Source organism: Scatophagus argus, chromosome 4, assembly GCF_020382885.2.
Source record: "Scatophagus argus isolate fScaArg1 chromosome 4, fScaArg1.pri, whole genome shotgun sequence".
Lineage (NCBI taxonomy): Eukaryota > Metazoa > Chordata > Actinopteri > Scatophagidae > Scatophagus > Scatophagus argus.
This window is the reverse complement of record NC_058496.1, coordinates 19,609,533-19,631,741: the sequence shown is the minus strand read 5'-3', so window position 1 is coordinate 19,631,741 and position 22,209 is coordinate 19,609,533. Positions and strand designations below refer to the sequence as shown.

Sequence of the window (22,209 nt, the reverse complement as noted above, 5' to 3'; positions counted from 1 at the left end):
AAATGGGGCGAGGGCCCTTGAGAGTATCAAATATTATTAATTTTATCAATATTATTAGGATAACAATGAACTGACTGTGCAAACAATAATATTTTTCTCGTACTAATGAGGCTAATGGAAAATTACAGATATATTTTTAGTAGGTAGCATCTCTAGTTCCCTCCGATGTCCATGACCAGCAACCACCACATGCATATGAATGTAAATGATTCTGGTTCTCGATTGTAGCACAAATGTTCAGTCTTGCAACAAAAGGAAACTTCGACCTGTCTGGCAAAAGTGATAAGTTTTAAACTTGTGCAAACACAAAAACATAAAGTACAAACATCACAGGAAAGCCCATCTAGCCAGGCTTTAAGTTTTGCAGAAGCACAATGGATCAGATCAATCGTCTTGTGAGGAACCACTGGCATTCGTGGATGTGGTTTAGGTGTCACGACAGGAAGAGCAGAGATTGTTCATTCGAAAACAACAGTGGTGACTGGCGAAATTAGTGTAGATGCTGCTATAGCATCGATTACATCAGAACTGTATAGTATTTCTGCATTGGAAGAACAACAAGTTTTTATTCTTCTCCCTGACTGGCTTTGGCAAGAGTGACAAATGGCTCATTCAATCACCAAGTATTTTCTGAAAGTACCTGCCAAAGGAAGTGTCCAAGGAAGACTTCTGAAATGGTTCTGTGCAACAAACCCTCTGGTGTGTCAGGTTAAATTGAACAACAGATGTGACTGTTTTCATCCTTTGCATTACTCCTTGTCAAAACCTGGTACCGACAATACTCACAATGCAACCTTGACCACCAGCAGTTTAATCAGAAATTCGGGTGTCGTTTGTTAGCTGTAGCTGATAGCTTCAAGTAGAGATAAGGATTAGGCTGCAGAGTTCAGGGAATTAATTTATATCCTTTATGATATATTTTATGTTGGTTGTAGTCTTGGCAGTCATTCCTAAAGAGGTCTGTGACACCTAAATCACGCAGGTGAACATCCCCTGTGTATTCTACATCCAGGGCTTCTGGAGAATGCCAGATGATGCCAGCTTCATAGAGCACAAGAATCTGTGTGTGTGTGTGTGTGGGTGTGTGTGTGTGTGTGCCTGTGTGCATAGGGGTGTCCTACTGCTTTCTACAACAAGACCCAGGGCAAGGACAGCTACCAATTCAGGTTGAGGGCATGCATCAACACATATCACCAAGATAATATGGTCTTTGTCAGCTTTGTTTTTATGTGATATGTCTGACTTTTAGGTAGCAATTCATTTAATCCTGACAATTTTCTATTACAAGACACAATTAAGCTTAACCTTAACTATACTGTAGCATGAAGAAAAGTGGAGAAACCCCTTGTGGAGTGATGTCTGACTGGCAGAATCCAATCAAAGTCAGTGATTTAGTCAGTGCACAACACACAGTCCTATCAACCTCCATCCAAGGGGCAAGAATTAGGTACCAACTTTCCCTCTTTACGCCACATGAAAAAGAGCCTGATGGCTCTCAGAAAAGACTGTTATGGGTGTTGCCAAAAGGTGTTGAAGGAAGTGGCAGAGGACATTTTTGCAAAAGTGGTAGTTCCCTCAGAATGTTCTGGTGTGTACAGCATGTTCATAGCTTTCTCGAATGTCGGCACTTGAAGGCCTGGTAAAAGACTCATGCTGAGGGATAAATTGGTTAACAGTTTAAATCTGGGCATGATGAGACAGTCTTTCCTGGAAGGCATTCATAGTCAAACCCTTATTTCTTTCCCACTCCTGCACCACTGGCTAGTTACTATGTGAAGTGGGAATGATGTCAGTTTTGTAAGGTTACAACTGTTACGCTGGAAACCTGTGGTGTTAAGAGGTTTTACTTGCTGCTAAACAATCTGACAAGCACTTCGGCTTGAATAATGACATCTTTAGCCATCAACAGTTGCAAGTACTTCCACCTACATTTAAAGCACAATGCTTTGACTAGTGCTGTCAAGCAGCCCCAACCACAGTCCAGGGCCCCCACAGGTCTATTCAATATGAACCTGAGTAGGCAGCTCAAATCCCTGACACCATTATACCAACATCTCAGAGTTTCTACTGTCAGTGGCATATAAATGACAGATCAGAGCCAGTGATCATCAAGGAGAAGACTTTCAGGTATCCAGAAGCTGTTAGAGCAGTGTCAGCGGAAAGGGTGGAGAGGTCATTACACACTTGTAAAGGTGAAACTTTGCTGGACACCCTCTTTGCAGAGTGTTCACACAGCTGGACATCACGGTGGCTGCAAAGCAGAAAGCCATAAAGTCAAATTTGCAGGCTGCTAAGAGAGCTCCAGGTGGCCATCAATCAGAATAGTTATCTGTGAGGTGTGCAGCAGGGAATCACATCATCACTACTGATGATAAATACTGAACTGGATGTGTAAAGAGTATATATAATAACAACTGTAGATGCTGAAACTACATAGAGTAATAGAGTAAGAAGTGTTGAAATGAGATTTTTTTTTTTAGCTTATGCACTACATCAGCTGTACTTCGTCTGAGGTAGGGAAAAATTTCTCGCACTGCCTAAAGTCAAGACAGAAAAGGATCATCAAAGGGTTGGCTCAGTTCAGGAGTGGTTTAATGCAACTGATTACATTTGCATTATTGTCTGTTACAGAAATAAACTATGTAAGAAATATACAAATTGTATCCAACTGGATCTTAAGTGTGCATATTGAATAGCATCACCATTAACATCATCTAAATTCTCAGGTAGATTTTATGGGAAATTGCATATGCCCCTCACAGCTTATAGTGAATGTGAAATGCAATGGCTGTGTGTGTGTGTATGTGTGTGTGCGCATGTGTGCAGTTTGGAGTGTGGAAAGGATGCTGGCAGAGGAAGTGCTGGATTCAGATGACTTAGCACAAGAAATGAGCTGGGTTTCTGAATTTAAACTTAATTCAGTCCAGCCTAGTCAATGATTCTAAGGAACTAAGAGACATGAAAACATTTCTGAATTCTAAATGTTATTCCTGACCTTTCCAATCGTTGGCTTTCATTACCACCCACTGAAAATTTAACCTCAGTTATTTGTGAAAGATGTGAGATGTGTGTTGCCTTTGATGAGCAGCTGTCACCCTAATTACCCTCAGAATGTTCACAAGAGGTTTGGCCATGTAGCTCTTACTGAGCAGTACATGATCATTCATTCCTTTCTTTGCCCACTTGGTTGTGTTTATGGTCGTATGTTGAGGACTGCACAGAAAAAAGATAACATTGGTTGAAAGACTCCAGTAATTGAGCAAATGAACCTGATGACTGATGTGACCAGTGTGCAAAATTAACTTTTTTGTTTTTTTTGTAATTTGTTTACCAGCCACTGAATAGATTGCCATTTGTTTTAATTGGCTGGTGAGGGAAGCAAACCTACAATCTACCTGTATAGTTTAGCTAAATTTGGCTGCTGGCAGATGCTAATTTTGTGCCCTGGATGTGACTCATATGTTGCTCATTCTTCTCTCAGCAACACACACATTGGAGTGTATTTGCAGCTGAGAATGCACATCACCTGAAATTGAAAAAATGCACCACAGCAAGATAAATGGACCTCCCTTCAGGACTGAGCACAACATTTGCTTTGCAAGTGTGTAAACCTATTTGTGAATGCGTCAGTAATGTCACAAGCATGCCAAATATAACCAACAACTACTGGCAACAACTGATGCAACTTGAAGCAAGAGGGATTAGCTGTGCACTAGGTCGAAGAGTATTGCATTACAGCAACCCTTGGTAACTCTTTTTAAAAAGTTGTTTGTCTATCATTTAAATATATTATTCCGCAGCAACGATTTCATTGCTTTTAAAAGGCCTTGCATTCTGAATTCTTATTCATATTTTCCCCCTTTAACCTTTCATTTTGTTAAAATTGTGGCATGATTTCTTTTCAGGATTTATTATATATTATATTATATATGTTTCATTTTTAAAAAGTTCCACATCTGTTTTGCTATGACAGGGAGACTGATCAATCACCTCTAATCTCAGTGTTAAACTACAGGCTACTTTGTAATATTTTAATTTGTAGACACCCTAATAGTTTAGAATCTTTCGGAAACAATAAACATTGAAAAAAGTGATTGTCACAGGTACTACAACAGTTGAAACTAAACACAATTATGTTACAAATGAAATATAGCAGCTAAATGCGGTTAAATAAAGATGTACGCACAGCCCCTTTAAGAATGTAGTCAAAACAAAGCGTGGACTGGCCGGTGTTGGCTGCACGGAAGTGGTTTTGTTGCGGTTAATACCCACAATGGTATGACAGAAATGAGGGCTGCTACATGTTTAAAATCCAGTTAACTCGCTTGAAAGCGTTTTTAATCTCATAAATGGTATTTCACTTTTAATTAATATTATTTTGATATCGTCTGAACTAAAATACTGATAGCAAGCTAGCTTGTTAGCTAGCTTTACTAGTGCAAGCAGCCATGCCGTCCTACTCTGAACTGAGGAAAACCAACCATTTCTACTACTTCATCAAGTTTACCTTGAATATCTACTCAATGCTCTTCTCGGTAAGTTTCTGGTCAGTTTACTGAAATCAGCATTTCATGTTCCATAATAAGCTCCTGTGAGCACCAGTGAGTATAGTGTGTCTGCTAATTGTAGTAGAAGCGAACCACCCAATAGCATCAGTGAGTCGTCTCTCCAAACTTCATTTAAAACACTGGCATGTACCACATGCACACATACGTACAGAATTAGATGAGTTTTAGTACTTAATTTCAGGCCTGTTGCGAATCTATTGATTCTACTCTACAATTCGGCATATACCACAAACAACAACCAGGGCTCTTTTGAATACAATTTAAATTTTAAAAGACCGGTTAGCTGAATGTCTCGTCAACTTCCGCATGATTATCGTTATGGCTTGAAATGCGGTATAAATGAGATTTAACTGAAATTAATACCAGTGAGTTGGGTGGAACATTTGTCGTACATACCAGAAGACTACAACGACTAGAAAATTAAGTATAAATATGGATTGCAACTTTGTGTATTTGTTGCTGAACAATGCAATGTTAAATGGCTAATTTTTCTAATGGAATTCGGTGTGAAATTCTGTGGATACTAGCTAGCTGGTGAATGGTTAGCTTACATTAGCACTTCAACAACATGCATAAATTTTCATTTGTTTTTAATACAGGAGTTGTGAAGAATCTACTAAGAAAACGATATACTGAAGTATTAATAGTTGTATTTGTTATTGAAATCATACACAGCAATCAGCAGCTAGCAAACAGCTCGGTGGTGTAGGGCGTTGGATCCAGTTAAAGGGACGATAACGTTGGTAAATAGTTTTGCCGACTAAAAATAGCAGTAATAGCAGCCTGAAAGACGCTTTTGTCGGTCATTCAGCCAAATGAGTTTAATATTATTATTAAAGCGAATTAAATATTTATTCTAAATTATGTACTTATAATAAAATAAATACAGAATTTAGCCCTTGCCATATAATTCACATAGCAAGTTCTTTGAACCTTTCTTGCTTAAATTGTCATAATCAAATGAACACTTACCAAACTTATGACTGTGGCATATGATCTAATTTAAATTTTATTCAAATTAGCAAAGTTGTGTTATGGCCATTTTGAATGGGATGGCCAGTATCGGGCACAGATTCAAGCAAGGATGACACTGAGTTTTCTTTTGGTAAGTTATGCGTGTATAAGAAAACAGTTAATGAGTTAATGAATTTGGTAAACTTTGGTTACAGCTGGCTAGCTGTACATGCCATCAGTCACAGAATTATTATATTTTGGTATTTCATTGGTTTTTATTTTCATATTTTGTCACAATGTTATTACTTTTATGGTTTGTGAAGGCAAAGGACCCACAGTCATGTAGACATCCCAGTCTCCTCATACTTGTTGTGTTGACATTTTTGACTAAATTCACAAAACAAAGACATTTTCTGTGTATTTTTGCTTTATTGTAGCAGGGTTTGTATGTGCACAATATCATTTTAGTCACTTAAAATGCTAGAGGATCCTTGCCAGGCCATTAAGAAGTAAAGATGAATGATTTGCAGCCTTCATAACCCTACTTACAAATGTCTGTGTTTTAATCTGGCCTTGTGCTTCCTCTACCTCACCCCTACGCCACTTTCATCTCCAGAACATTTTCAGAATAATGTTCAATTTGCACCAGCACCAATCTGCCCAACTGTCTGTGTTTGTTGAATTTATACACCCTAAAGCACTTTATTGACTGACTCCAAAACATCAGTAGTTTGATTCCATTAGCACCAGAGTTCCTTTCATATCGTCTGTCTCTGCCTTTTACTGCTGTGATTTACAACCCTGATTCTAAAGAGGTTGGAACACTGTGTAAAACATAAATGAAACAGATTATTTAATAATTTGCTAATTGTTTTTGATATATGCACAGTTGAAAACATTACACAATGCACTGTTTGTTACAAATGACTGCATTCTGTTTTAATTTTCCTGTTGCACACCAGGCCAACCTTTATGGAATCAATTTAGGCTTGCTACACTTGTTGTTTTAGTGTTAATTTTGGTTAATGGAATTTAATTGGAAATCTTACAGTGGCGGGCCAGCAAGGCCTTCTCTGCTGGCCTGAACACTATCAGAAGCACTGAACTACATTTACAACCTAAATTCTAATATTTGTTCCATGAAATTGTATTAATTTTTTCCCAACAATTTGTTCTCTTCATTTCGTAGCGTGTCTCTCGGCTACACTGCTTCCAGTACGTGGATGTTCGATTTTTTTGTCCAATCAAATTTCAGCCTCTATGTGTTGCCATGTCAGTCTAATCTGCCCAGGACCTTCAGAATCAGTAGTGCTGGCCCACGCAATTTGGACTATATTAGCCATTGACTGTTTCTTTAACCAATCAGATTTCAGAATCCTCGCTGTGACGCTTTCCAGGGCCAGCTAGCTAGTTTTTCCATCCTCCAATTGGTCGGTCAGAGCAAAAGTGACAGCCAAGTGCGACTAGCAGTTCTGAACTGCTCCGGATGATGTACATGGCACAGTTGTGGTTGTAGTGTAGAGGTTTGGAGTTGTCTTAACTGTGTTTTTTGTTGAATTAATAATGATAATTATACTCAACACGCAAAATTCCTTTCTCTCTAATGCCACGCCTTGTCATATTGCATTTTTGGATAGTATCAATGTTTTTTTTATAACTGCGACGTGATAGTGATTGTATTAATAGGTGGACTAAGTCAGGTATGTCCCCACTGAAGGTCCAGGTACCAAATGCATGGCCCGCCATTGGAATCTTATGACAGGAATGATGTCCTCAAAAGGTTGTAAGACTGTATAAGACTATATCTACTTGTTATCATCTTACAAAATTGCCTTTGCCTTCTATTAGGATTGATTTTTGGTGGTAACTTAATAATTATTTAGTGAGGGTGGCGATGCTGCCAGTTTATGTTTTTTGTTTAGTTTTTTTTACTTTGCAGCCTCACTTTGATTCATTCCTGTTTGACCTGTTACAGTTACTGCAGTGCACAAATCAACACTATGACTTGCAACCTTCCCATACACACTTGAAATGTAGCTACTGCCATCTTTCCCCAAGTTGCAAAAGCCAAGTCTTGTATTATAATATTATTTTTGACATTAACTTCAGAAGAAGAGCTTGAGAAGAAGAAAAGCGGAATGATTGATATTAAAAAGAAAAGCATAAACAAAAGAGGTCTTGGGTTTTATCCATGTGCAATAGAGTGATGTAGGGCAGATTGGATGAATTACTTCATATTGCTCTTCATGGATTATTTCAAGGCCGGTTATAGGCTGCGGGACAGTATAGACATGAGAAGAAGATCATAGTTTACATCACATCTATTGTCATAAGTTGTGTATTATGTTTTTTGCCCAGATCTCCCATTCCTACATTTAGCAAGACATTAGAGTACTTTAAGTCATTGCTAGCTTCAAAGCAGCCTTGAAGGCATACATTAGTGGGTTTACGCTTTTTTTCCTGGGTCTATGTCTTTTTGCACAGTGTCACTGTTTACCAGTTGTAGGCAATGTCAGAACTCATTGGATTTTAGCTAACAAATCCTTAGTCTGCAGAGGATCCTGACCTCCAAAATTCTGGCAATTACAGATTTTGTACTTTATTGGGATGATATTAGATCCCATTCTACAAATTGTGTTGCTCATCCTTATCTTCATTACTGCAGCAGAGGGGGAAGAAGGGCTGACAGTGGATGTGGGAACCAAGCCAAATGTATCTGACAGTCCTTTATGGACGGCTGTGAGCAGTAAATGGAGTTGAAGTAGATAAACCCTGCTCTTAAGCTAGATTGCCTCTATTTTCAATCGATAGCAGGAAAGAAAACACTATTTGTTTCTTCTCTTTTGTTGCACAGGTTAGATATACAACCCAGATATCAAAAAAGTTAGGTTGCTGTGTACAACAAATAAAAGCAGGATGTCTTAATTTGTAGTGTTGTTCAGTGTGCATCAAGGGTTGGGCTTGGTTAGTCTTGCTAATCATTTCTTTATGACAGTTATTGACTGTGAGTCACTGCAGTCTAGTACATTGACCAGCTAGACGCAGTGATGGAATGCATCTAAGTGCATTTATTCAAGCACTATACTTAAGTACAGTTTTGGGGTACTTGTACTTTGCATTTTATCCTGCTTTATACTGCTGCTGCACTCCATGTAAGAGCTGTGGCAATAAAATGCTACATGGGATTTGGCTGTGCAGTGTGTTCAGTAGGTTCAGCTGTTTTTTGTTTTTTTTTGTCCTTTTTTCATATGAACTGTCTGCAGTCAATCAATGTCACCTCACGTAAGTGTCATGTTTCACCTGAAAGACTCCTTTCGATGCCTGTCTTCATCCGTGATGTGAAAACATCATATTTCCACACAGTCAGTGTAATTAAAGTGTGCGTCCAGCTCATAGTCCAGTTTTAAAATAAAATTATAAAAGTCTCTCCTGCCGGGCCGCTGACAGCTGCCAGAGTCAGTAACAATGGCCCCAGTCAAGGAGGTTGTGAGTCAGAGCAGCCAAGAGACTGGATTCACGCTACCTTTGTTTCTGTCACACTTTCCCAGTTTCATCACAGTTTTAGTTTTGTTGTTGTTTTGTTGTTTGTGATCATTTTCAGACCTTGTTTGTAAAGATTACAGCCTGCCATGCTGTTGTATCATTCCTTCATGTAATATGCTATTCAGAATCTAAAATCAAAAAATTGAAAAATCACTTTTTCATTATTTTTCATTTTTTGTTTTTGAAAGTGATACAAAAAAATAAATAATGCTTGGACTTTTGGACTTCTGATTTTATGCTAAGATTAAAAAAAAAAAAAAAAAATACAACATTTGAGAAATGGGCCCAGGGCTGAATTTGATTTTTGTCTTGAAGTCTTCATCTATATGTTGTTGCCTTGATAAGGGTAACCAGAGCACTGAGGCATATGGCTAAAAGTGATGGAGAGCAAGAGCTTCATCGTATTTCAAGGCAACAAAGGCATCTCTCCAAAAGTAGACGACATGACAACAGACAAGACAAGACAAGCAGGGTCTTTCAAGTGCTGTTGTTGTAGTCTTGTAAAGAAGCATTTCCCAGGACATGAAGTGGGAGGTCAACATCAACTCCATCCTCAAGGAGGCCCAGCAGAGGATGTACTTTCTATGGCAACTGAGGGAGCATGGTCTGCCCAGCCTCCACGAGTTGTATTCCTCAAGGACCATGACATTAGGCAAGAGACATCATTAAAGATTCCCGCACACTGTGGAAATAATCTTTTCCTGCTTCTGGCCTGCAGCAGGCGCTGCAGAACCCTGTCTTCTAAAACAACCAGACTCGGAAACAGCTTTTTTCCTGTTTCCATCAATCATTAAATGATTGGCCTTCACCTTTGCAATCAACCTGTTACTGACATTGTGTGCATGATTCATTCAGTCTGCTCACACCAGCTATTTTGTGTCTAAACAGCCTATATTGCAGAGACACATCATTGGGCTGAGTTTAAAATTTTGTTTATATTGTCTATATATTGTCTTATTGCTAGACAGACATCACCGACCAAAACAAATTCCTTGTGTGTATGAACATATTTGGCCAATTAAACCTTATTCTGCTGCCCTGTCAGAAAAAGAAAAACATGTCGATATCACATTATAACATGAAACTTTTCACGCTTCTGTACAAAACTACTCTACCTGGAAGATCCCGCTTGTTTTATCTTTTGTCATGGCATCAGCTTTTAGAGTGAAGCGTCTTTTGTATCATATTCAAAAACAAAAAAAGAAAAATAAAAAAAAAAGCAAGTAATTTTTCCTTTTTTTTATTTTTCAATTCTGAATGGAATATCGAATGAACACAAATGATACATGGATTGACTTGTGCTTCAACACTTTTAGCGACCTGAATGTCAGACCATTGTTTGGCTGGTGCTGGAATAGCGAAACTTCCTGATCACATTCAGCAATTTAAATTCTTTTAAGTTTGAAACCAGCTGCTAATACTTTTATTTGACATTTAATAACCTAGAGTAGTTTCTTGAGATTGAAATTTCAAACAAGAGGGAGAGGAAATGGCAGGATTATTATTTACATTCATAAACTGGAAGCAGTGAAACAGAAGAATTGACTTTACAACCATTTAAATTTAACAGTGTCTGTGATGTAGTACACTGTCTTCAAACAAATACTACGTCCCAACAGACATACCGTATACATATACCATACATATATATATATATATATATATATAGCCTGACGCTATTTGTTTTTCATAATGAGGTTTTGCATTTTTTTTTATCTCATGAACCCTCTCCCTGTCCCTCTGTCTCTCTCCAGCTGATGGGTCTCTGTGTGCTGTGTGTGGGGGTGTATGCCGAGGTGGAAAGGCAGAAGAATCGAACCCTGGAGGGCCTTTTCCTGGCTCCTGCTGTGGTGCTCATCCTGCTGGGCCTGGTGATGTTTACGGTGTCGGTGGTGGGCATGGTTGGATCCCTCAGGGACAACAAGACGCTGCTGCACATGGTAGGCATGAAAGAAGAGGTGGGAGAGTAGCCATGAGCGCATGTCTTTTTCTGAAGTTTGTCATACGTGATGGGTATGTGCACATGCAAGTTCTTTTGTACAGTGGTACCTTAAATAAATATACAAATTGCACACATATCAGAACAAATATGGAGTGTGCTCAGAGTTTGCATAACAGCAGCAGTTCATAAAACTTTGAAGTTTTATGAACTGCACATTTGCTTCACCTCAGAAACAAAAACGCAGCTGTCGAGTTTCAGTAACTGAAAAAGAGCTCAAAGGGAGCTGGAATATTTTATTGTGGTTGCTATGCAACTATCTAATTAGCTTTAGGACAGGATGAGGAGCTCATTTCATAATGAGGGAGCCATAAAGTTAATGCCAGCTGGTGTGTTGGTTAAACCAAGATTTTAACTCGGCAAGTATAAGCAAATATTAGAAGTTTGTGTTGGGATGTATCAGTCATGGCCTTTTTTCAGCCGCAATAATGAGTCCTCTGGGTGTCCATTACTGTTATGAAAATACAGGTACAGGTACCCTTGCATATACAGTGAAATGCTGTACTGTGGTGGTCTGGTATCGAGCAGCTTGGTAACACTGTACAACACACAGCAGACTAAACTTTTACAGTACTATACAGAGTACAGTAAAGGATCAAGATTTCATTGGTTTTATTTTGCCCAAAACTGATGCATTAAAAGGTTCCTGGTTAGACTCAGGTCGTGTCTGGTTTAGCAGAGTAAGGAGTTTTCTTGTTCTGTGTGTTGGTGCACCAAAGCTAAAGATTTGCCAAAATAAATATATGAATCTGTTATCTTTCTCCCTCCACAGTTCCTCTGTGTTCTCTGTGTGTTGCTGCTTCTCCAGGCAATTGCACTCACTACGGCTCTCATCTTTGAAAAGAAGGTATCTTAGTCTTACTTGGGTCACATGTAGGGATGAACCAATTATCTGGGCTGATATTCAGAGTTTTTCCAATTATCAATATCTGTTTTTTGTTCATTTGCTGAGAAAATAAATTAAATGATCAATAAGTAGTTATGGCAGCACAGTGGTGCCGCGGTACCAGCACTGGTTCCTGGTTTGAATCCCAGTCTGGGCCCTTCTGTGTGGAGTTTGCATGTTCTCCCTGTGCCTGCGTGGGTTTTCTCTGGGTACTCCGGCTTCCTCCCATAATCCCAAAAACATGCACATTAGGTTAATTGGCTACTCTACATTGCCCCTAGGTGTGAAGTTGTCAGTCTTTGAGCCCTGCAATTGACTGGTGACCAGTCCAGGGTGTACCACGCCTCTCTTAGAAAGCCAACCCCGACACCCTGAAGGACAAGCAGTATAGAAAATCGATGGATGGATGTGTAACTGGTTAAAATAGCAGATTTAGGTTTTGTATTAATAACCTGAATCAATGTAACCAATAGTTACAATTATCAAAGAATGTAGTGGAGTACTCATGTAAAAAGTATTCATGCAAAGTACAAGTACCTCAAAATTTTATTTCCATATAATTTTATTGAAGTACTTAATATTAAACTTAAGCAAATTATACTTAGTTACATCCTGTGATTGATTATTCTAAACACATTTTTATTTTTACTGTAAATGTATGTCTGTTCCACAATGGATTATTGGTGTGCTCGACACATGGCACATGTTCACCTGTCCTGTACTTTCCTATATATTCCACCTGATGATGTCTTCAACCACAGTCATTTAACAATGGGCTCTTTTTCACCGTGTTTCTGTCCTTCTCCATTCTTTTCTAGACGTCTGCCTTGTTTCAGAGCAGTATACGAGAAGGAATTAAACACTACTACGATGACCTGGACTTCAAAAACATCTTGGACTATGTGCAACAGAAGGTACTAACCCTAACCCTAACATGTTAGTAATAATTATTTAAATAAAATCTGATGGTATGGTTTTGATGTTGTTGTCGTGCACAGGTGTGGGATAACAAGGTGTGAGTTGTACCAGTTAGTTAGCTGTGCACAGCTTGATGCCCTCATAACATTTCATTGTGTATTATTTAAGGCTTTAATGTAGATGTGTGATTTGTCTTTTTCTGTCATTTAGTCAGCACAGGTTTGATGTCCTCCATTATAATTGAGCCAGTTTAACACCACAATGGTCGTTTCATGTCACAGGTGACCTGATTGTTGATTTCAATGTTATTTAATTTTATCTCCTTATTTTCATAAATAAGGAGACCTTTGTTTTTTAAAGATAAGAAAATCTGTTTTGTCACAGGTGTATAACCAGACAAATGCCTACTCCTTCAAACCCACTATCCTTTCATGGTATACTGAACATATCCAACAAGACAAGCTCTGTCGAGTTATTTGTCCTTTTTTAAACATGTCAGCAATCTTGATGGTGATATGGTTTAACAGATTCTCTAATAAGTGAACTACATGCTCTATCAGGTAGAGCAGCAGGACCTTCAGCAATTACTTGTGATTATAATTTATGTAGCTAGGTCAGAGATGCTTGTGTGTGTGCGTGCACTCTCGGTAGACCAGCAGAAATGATGCAAGGAAGAAATTTTAATATTTTTTTTGTTGGTACAGCCTGTGGATACTAAATCTGTCATGAGAATAGGAAGATGTGTATTGTGAAAATGTTCAGAATTGTCTCCACTGGAGGTTCAGTGTCCACACTCACAGACTATGAGACATGTTTCCAGTACATCTCTGCCACTGTCAAATCTTCAGCTCTGCGAAGGCTCTCTTGACTTGACTATGTAGGATCCCTAATAATTATTTTTTCTATTCTGAGCACAGCAAGCAATGCTTACACTTTGCGAAGGTGGTCAATTAAAGGAACATGTGGAATTTAAATTTGATTTGGATTTGCTTCTATTGTTTATGTGAATGTTTGCATAGGCCTATTATAGCTTTCTCAATTAAAAGTAAATGGTAAACCATCATGGGAAGAGCAGCTACAAAAACAAAAGTTTACATGTAAGTGTATGATGCTGTTTTGACATAAATGGAAGTTATTAAACAGTGATCTCTCATCCACTCTGTAAGGCCAGAGCCTGAAGGTCAAATCAGGAAGTGAAGGTACTTAAGTACCTAGGTTGCAAGAAAGTAAAAATATCTGAAAGCACGATATGTCGCAAAGTACTATTCCATTCCTGTTGACACTTTTTTGGTCTCTTGCAGCCTTACTGTGTTTCTATCACCTACGTCAGTAGAGAGAGAGAGAAATCATCATAAAAATAAATAAATAATTAAATCCAGCTTCCCTTGTTCTGTTTGTCCTTTCTTTGGTATTTTCCCCCACTGCTGCTCAGCCAGTGTGGTTCCTGGTATAACAGCATGCACCTGAAGTCAGGCGATCACAGAAACAGATGCCCTTCATCATCTAGGAAAGGTCACATTGGACGCTTCATTGAATTTCTCTGTGAAGTACTTTAAAATGGTAGCTTGTAATTGATTGTCAGAAACCGTGCAATCATCACACGAGCACCTGCTTTGACATCTCCACGCTGACTTTAGTTTGCTGAAGTAATTGGATGTACAGAGAAACAGTTTGTCTTGGGCTGGGGGGGGGTTGAGAAGGCAGCATGGTGGGGCTCATGTCTTGAGCTGAGACAGAGGTGTGGATCACACAGCAGAAGCTGCAGCTCAGTGGGTTGTTTCATTGCAGAGATTAGAAAGAACTTGTCGTTAATTTGAGAAGAGCCTGCTTGGTTCCTAATTGTCTTCGTATCATTTTGTTTTCCAGTTTTCGTGTTGTGGAGGGGATGAGTACAAGGACTGGGGAGTCAACCAGTACCATTTCTGCAACGGTACTGGTCCACTAGCCTGTGGGGTTCCATATACATGTTGTGTTCGTCACGAGGTGAGTGCAGGCAACACAAGCACACACAGGAAAAAGATACATTGATGCCTTTTAACTCTGGTTTGGACTGGTTATTTTTTTTACACAGGGGAATCGTTGATTGGACAGTTTTGACCAGTGTCATCCTGCAGTGTTAGCACTACATGAACCCACATCAGGAGATAACCCACACAAGACACAGTCCTTCAGCACATACCGTATTCAGTATACATTGACTATCATTTGTTGGTAAAATCTTGATAGTTATTTTGGGACAGTGATGTGGCTGGATTGATAGATATTCTTGTTACTAAACATACTCTCAGATTATATTTACTGTCTGTCAGCTCTATGCAACATTATTGACTTTGAATCTTGCTTGTATAACATTAGCTCCCTGGCTGGTGGGAAAATGCCCTTGGAGGTGTCCATAAACAGGAATTAATGGACGATATGGAGGCTGTCCGACGCGTAGCCATCTATAAATTATCTCTTACTTATGTGTTTATTTGTGGTCTAAATAAAATATTTTTGAGATTATTAACTGAGACTGTAACTGGACATGATATACAATAAACAGCAGCGAACAGAAACAACAAAATGGGCATTTTGACACTAACTTTGTGGAAAAGAATAGTTTTAGTTTCACTCAATTTCTTATTGGTGAACTGCTTCTTCCCTTTTTACTGTTTGATTTATCAGGGGAAAGCCTCACTGCTGATGAACATTTGTGCTACCATGGTTACCAAAAAGATCTTCACAGATCAGGTGACTGGTTTGTTACTGATTCAGGATGAGCAGATAATTGAAAAGTGGTTTATCTTTTTGAGTTTATTTTGAAATTAAACACCTAAACACATAGTCCTGTGGTCTGTCTGTGCTGCTTTCACCACCAATGAGCCACGACGCGATAGATATTTTCCTTACTTTCCAGGTGGTCTCGGTCCGTTTGTTCAGTCTGCACCAAAAGTTTTCTTTACAGTATTCACGCTGGTCGAACACGAAAATGCACCTAAACAGATAAACAGAGTTAACTAAAACTGTACCAAACAGGTGAAACCACCTCAAGAGACTACTACTCAGACATGTCTTAAAACCAAAAAACCTAATGAAATTGATGTTTTTGGCAGGAAACATTTTAACACTAAAGCCTTAATGGTTCTCTTGCTGCTTCAATTCACTGATAGCTCCCTTTTCAGATTGGCAGTTGGTCATGTGTCATCTGGAATCTAGATTAAATGAATTTGTGCATGTTTGGTTGCTTTGGAAAGTCATAATCACACTGATGATGTGCACAAATAGATAAAGTCCTCCTTTGTCTGTTTGCACAGTCTTTCGATTTCAACTCTAAGATGAGGGCATATTTCACAGCAACCAGTTCATCCATTTAGCAGGTATTGATACCGTGTGTTCCGTAAATGGGTCTGCTGTGGACAAGCCGTCCTGGTTGATAATCCTGATCCCTGTTGATAGATGGGTCACCTCCAAAAAACATCCACTGACACTTACTGTGTCTACAACAGAGACGTAATTGATTCTGCTAGAGAAGCGTCTCATCCTGCTAACAGGGGACATGCTGTGATTCGAAGCTACATGGCCTTTGAAAGATTTGTCTCTTTTAAATGAAATTTTGTTCCCTTGTGACCCCCACCACTCCTGTCCTGTCCCGTCCCGTAGTGCAAAGCACTGATACTGTCCCTGGAAGCCGTGGAGCTCTGCTGGAGAAATTAATGGCAGAATCATCCAAAGCTCACTCACAGACACACACCCCAGAGATAGAAGAATTGATTGGAAAAGCTGAACATTTTCTGGGTTTTTGCTGTTATCAGTTGCTGCTTGTCGGTGCTGCAGTCATTTTCCAAATGCGCAAGTTCATGCTCTGGCTAGCAGCACACAGGAACACCCCCTTGTGAGAGGCATTACTCTCACATATGTCCCCATGGTGCTGTTTCTTGTCACCTCAGCCCAGTTAAAATCCTGACTCTCTGACTCCTTGCACAGGTCGGAGAGGTCATCAACACTCTATGTGGCTACAAGACTCTGGATAAAGAGGTAAGAGGAACAAATGGTTATTATATAGAAATTTTGGCTGTTGGCTTTTGTGCCTGTGGCCCCTAACACAACACAGATGTGTCACACATTGAGAGCTATAACATTTTTGGGCTAACTTAGAAACTGTTCATTTGCTTCCATAGTATATCCACTGGGATAAAGTGAATGACACAACATAAGTGTTGTTCTTATATTTTCTTTTGTCATATTAGAGCTGCAACAATTAATCAATAATCAAGGAAATAATTATCATATTAATCAATAATGAAAATGATAAGTAGTTGTAGCCCTACATCATATCTTCACATTAACTTGTATGCAGTGCTAGATATGGACAATATGGGCTATATGGACCATGGACACCAGAAAGCAAAACAGAAAGATGGACTTGTCTACTGTCAGTAGGAAAGGAGTCAGTTGTCTATTTTAGCAGGTTGACCTTTGTTTTTTAAAATATATGCACTAATTTTGATATAGTAAATAGAATAGAGAACTCAGTTGGGCTAAAACCATCGTTCTTAACCGAAAGAAACCTTTTTACAATGTAGGAAAAAGATTTCACTTTCTGTATTGGCCCAAAGATAAGACAACCTTAATTATTTTCCAGCACCTGTTTTACAAGGAATACATTTAAGATACAAAACCCTTTCAGACAGTTTTTTTGGGTAAAGGTTCCTAAGAGTCCTTGTCTCTAAAGCCTTTTCTCTTGTAAAAGTAAAACAAGAAAGACTCCAGCCTGTCTATGAGTCACATGCTCTTCCATGAGGCTCTTCTTACAGGTCATTTCTGGATTTTCAGACTTTTCCTGGACAGCTTACGCTCTCCTAGTGTATTTTAGCAGCAGTGATGTTTGGAAACACTTTCATACTGTAAACTGATTGAATAAAGGTCGCTAGCGAAGCAATATTAAGGCCATAAACAGCCCATACTGCAAAAACATTAATCTCTGTTTCACAAATGTAACACAACCCCCACATCTTCAAACATAGTGTCTTGAAGCCATGTTATTTTCAGGCCACCGTGGTTGAATTCAGACATGTTAAATGATTTGGGAATAACCAACCCTGTTTAAAAACTGATGTCATGTGAAATGTGGAAGGACTATGAGGAATGTCAGTAATTGCACATTAAAACCAAAAAAAAAAAAAACTTCTGTTCTGATTGAATCTTTTGTAAGTTTTTCCTCCTGCATTTAGAGACGGCAAATAATGACCAGCTGAAAGCGAACGTCTACATATATCTTTGGAGAGTTAGAACTTCGTTGCTTCGACTCACTAGTTTTTCTTTTTTTTAAGCATTTATTTCTTTATTTTCTTGTGGAAGTGACTCTTCATTTTGAGTTAAAAGCTGAGACTTTCCCCTTGTTGTCTTCCTCTGGTCTGTGTATCAGCGTGAAAGCCTGCATGAGACGATCCATGTGCGAGGCTGCATCCATGCAGTCAACCTCTGGATGAGTGACAACATTGGAATAACCATTGCGCTCTGCTGTGCTATTGGGCTGCCTCAGGTAATTGAAAACTCATAGCACCAACTCACTGAAACTGAACTGGTTATGATACCCTCTTTCCAACCAAGTGCACCTTTCCATCTAAGCCTGGATATTTGAACTGTAAACTCTCTCTGCTTCCTGAGAAAGTTTCTCAAAGCTGCTTCACATTTTCTTTTCCACAAATACGTCACCTTTTCTTCGGTACATAATAGCACTGATATAGCACTGCTGGAATACAAACATTTTTAGCAAAACCTAAATTACATTATTGTGTAACTTAATGTTTTCAAACTCCTTCAGTTTGTTTTGGCAGTTTCAGTACTTCATACCTTTTGGTATATCTTAACTTCTCTCCCACACCCTACAGTGTCAGATGTTCCCATGCATACATTTGGACCTGCCGCAGCCCCCTCAGAGAGAGTAATTACAATAATTACTTTTTCAAAAGAGCTGCACAAATAACATAGGTTCATTTCAGCATCATGGTTTCAGAATAAGTGGTAGCTCATATATAGGTGCAAGTTCAACTAAAGATATAAACACCTACTCTTTCAGTAAAAGTTTTTATTTTTTGCCAGTATTAATCATAACTTGGTTAAGAAACATGACTCTCTTTCAGTATGTGAAGTGCATAACTGGGGATATTGGTTTACTGTGTACCACGTCAAAGCTTGAATGAAAGCAAAACTCAGACCAGACTTTTTATCAGTGCAGTGTCAGACTGAGCTCTGATCGAAGGTGAAGATTATAGGGCAGCTATGGAGTGCAGCTGTATCCTGCAGCACTTAAAGCAGCAGAGGGTCACCTAACCTAAACTGAAGACTCCGTAGACTTAAAAAAGCACAAAATAAAACATTCATCAGGGAAAAATATTATTATAATAAGTGGTATTATTATTAGCGATGTTTTGATAAAGATTTTTTTTTTAGTATTTTTAGTTTTTCTGAGGCCTTTGTTATTGAGTATCTCTGATGTTTTACCAGAGATAAATTTCAGATTTTTCTTATCTGATACTTACATTGTCTACATGTTGACTAAACATGTATCTGAAATTACAGCTGTAGTCAGGTTGGTTTTGTTTGTATGGCTGAAAATTCAACTTTTAAAAGGTTTCTTCTGAGAATTCCTGTTGCCAGTATTTAAATTTAAATAAATTCAAGCTGCCCACTGTGTTTTTACTTTTGTCAAGTGTGTTTTTCTCAAGCTTGTATGCAGCAATATGGAGCATGTAGCAGAACTGTATCCTCAGAAATGTTTCTTGCCAAAATACACACTGGAAGTTGTAGTCATCTTATTTTTTAATGCACAAAAGCATGTACCCTCAACTTTTTATCAAATGGCCAGATATTTAACCAAATAACCAAATCCCCTTACTGTGTCTGTGGTGAAATTAATGAGAATTTTACCCTTCAGAACCAGATGTGCCCAAGATAGCTCCTCCCTTTCCAAAACTTCATATTATAACTGTAACTATTTTCAACCCGTGTGGCCAAAACTGTAAGCGGAAAAGGTTTGGGATCAGTGATGGAATGGACAGAAAGGAGTTTCTTAAATTTCCCTCGGGGTCATTAAAGTATTTATCTATGTGTATATCTATCTGTTTCACGGTCTAAAAAGTGATAGAAATATCTTAAACCAGCACTCATTCTATTGGCCAGCAGGGGGGGGATGCCACTGATTTCAAAAATAATTCCGTTTGTATTTGAGCTAATGAGAAAATTTGCCTGCTTCTCACTTGATTTGTCATCTCAGTAAACGGTTTCCTAATCAGTTTATGGTTTTAGTGGCTTGTTTGTCAGTTTAATTGAGAATATTTATCTCATGCCTCTGTAAAGCTACTAGGCATCATCTTAAGCTGCGTCTTCTGGAACCTTCTGGTGGACATGAGTGAGTCAGCCGATATGGTGGACTTCAAGCTGAAGAAGGCAGAGATTGATTACAGTGAGCTGGACCTGGCTGGTGCCGGCTGGTGCATGTGCCTGCCGAGGGATGGTGGCTACCTGCCCGTCCCTGCCTCCGAGCCTGAACTCGACCCCATTGACATTCACCTGGAGAAGCTCAAGAAGCAGCCACCTCGCACGCACGCTCAGCTCCGAGAACTGCAGCAGTCCAGATCAGCCACTGGGCTGGACGAGGTAGACGTTGGCCGCAAGCAGAAAAGGGAACACTGAGTGGTCTTTCTGCCCTTTCTTGCCTTTTGGGTTTTTGCCTTTTTTTTCTGTCATTGTAATCATTGAATTTCTTGGAGCTGTGTTGCACTACTTAATGATCAGTCATTGGATCACGAAAGATTTTGTCAGCTAAAGGGAACAAAAGTACTTTGGCACTTTGTTGATTAATTTGTTTATGATACAAATTGAAGGAACAACTTGCAACATTGGCTTTTTAAAAAAGAAATCTTTTGTCTTGTTTGTGAAAGTTGATATTCAAGGATTTATGGCATTATATGACATTTTATTCATTTGTTTTTAACCTGTTGAAATTGAGCTATGTCTCATGTGCTAAAGCTTACCTCAGGCTGTTTTGAAAATAGCCCAGTAGTCAGAGGACAGTACTGTACTATGTGGTGTATAAATTAATGGTAGCTTGAAAAAGTTTTTCATTGTCAGAGAAATAGGAATAGCCAAGTACGTCTTGAGTGTAGCGTCTGTGATGGATGTATATAGTTTGTGTATTATGTTTATTTAATTATGATTTCACTTTGATTTTGTGCAATTGGTGTACATTGTAAGACTGATAGATGTGAATAACATGGGATGCATGTTTTATACTGTATAAGTAAATTAAAAAAAAAAACAAACAGAAAAACTCAGTTTACATGTTATGCTCTCATCAGGGGGGCTTCTGTCTATTCCATTTGTAACTAAACTTTTTATTCCATCTTTTAAAGAAACAACTAAAGGGATTATCCAGACTACAAGTCCAGTGAAAAGCTACTCTGACAGTTTTTTGTATCTGAGTTATGCACTGTTTTGAGCTTCCCCCTAGCTCCTGCCTTGTATCAACACTACTGTTCAGAAATACTGTTCTTGTTAATAAAGCTGAATTTGTCTACTGATTTTTGTGCTGAATGTTTGTTCTGAAGGATGCCATATGTTTTTGTTTTTTTTTTTTCCCCCCCTAGCCTTCAGAGAAGAAAATTCTTTTTTTTTATGCCTTGTGGAGTTGCAAACAAAACATACATCTCGATACTCATGGTGTGTCTTTGATCTCAAAACAAACATGATGGATGCGTTTTCTTCCTCATAAAATACTTGCCTGTTTTTTGAATCCAGAATTGTTAGATGCTAATTTGCAGTTGTCTTCCCTGTCTTTGGTGATGCTTTGCAGCATATTTTGGCATTTACAGCAATGGGAGTGTGAACTTGGGCCGGAGTGTGTACGTTGTCACCTGTGTGCACTACCAGGATGGCTGATAGATGGATGACACATCTCCACTTCTTCCCACTGTAAAGCCAAGATATCCATTGTGCTGATTATGTCATTTGGAGTCAGAGTCTTGACAGTCTGGGCAGTAGTGATTGGGGGTAAAGCCACAAGATTCTGCTCCTACACCTGTCTGACTCAGTTGTGAGCAGTGGAAAGAAGAAAAGTAAACCAAATAATAATAAGAAAAATGAACCCTTGAACATACATTGTCTTGAGAAAAGTATTTGGTCACACCTCTTTATTATTGAATTCAGGTGTGTTATGGGGCTGTTTTTCGGGGTGTGGGCCCCTTACTTCCAGTGAAGGGAAATCTTAATTCTTCATCATACCAAGACAGTATGGATGATGCTATGCCCCCAAGCACGCGGTAACAGGCTGCTGAAGGCCCCCCCTCCACCCCAGCATGACT

General features: G+C 38.8%; 1 protein-coding gene and 1 long non-coding RNA gene across 2 annotated transcripts in view; one reads left to right on the top strand and one right to left on the bottom strand.

Annotated features, from left to right (window-relative positions):
* LOC124057782 overlaps nt 1-22,209 on the bottom strand; it is a 1,110,263-nt gene that overhangs the window by 958,746 nt on the left and 129,308 nt on the right. The gene's annotated exons all lie outside the window — the stretch shown is intronic.
* On the top strand, nt 4,195-21,429 carry zgc:110329 (uncharacterized protein LOC550500 homolog). The gene is made up of 8 exons (XM_046386303.1): nt 4,195-4,535; nt 10,820-11,005; nt 11,837-11,911; nt 12,769-12,864; nt 14,735-14,851; nt 16,832-16,882; nt 18,273-18,389; nt 20,207-21,429. The coding sequence occupies exons 1-8, from the start codon at nt 4,449-4,451 to the stop codon at nt 20,540-20,542; spliced, it is 1,065 nt and encodes a 354-aa protein (XP_046242259.1). The 5' UTR covers nt 4,195-4,448; the 3' UTR covers nt 20,543-21,429.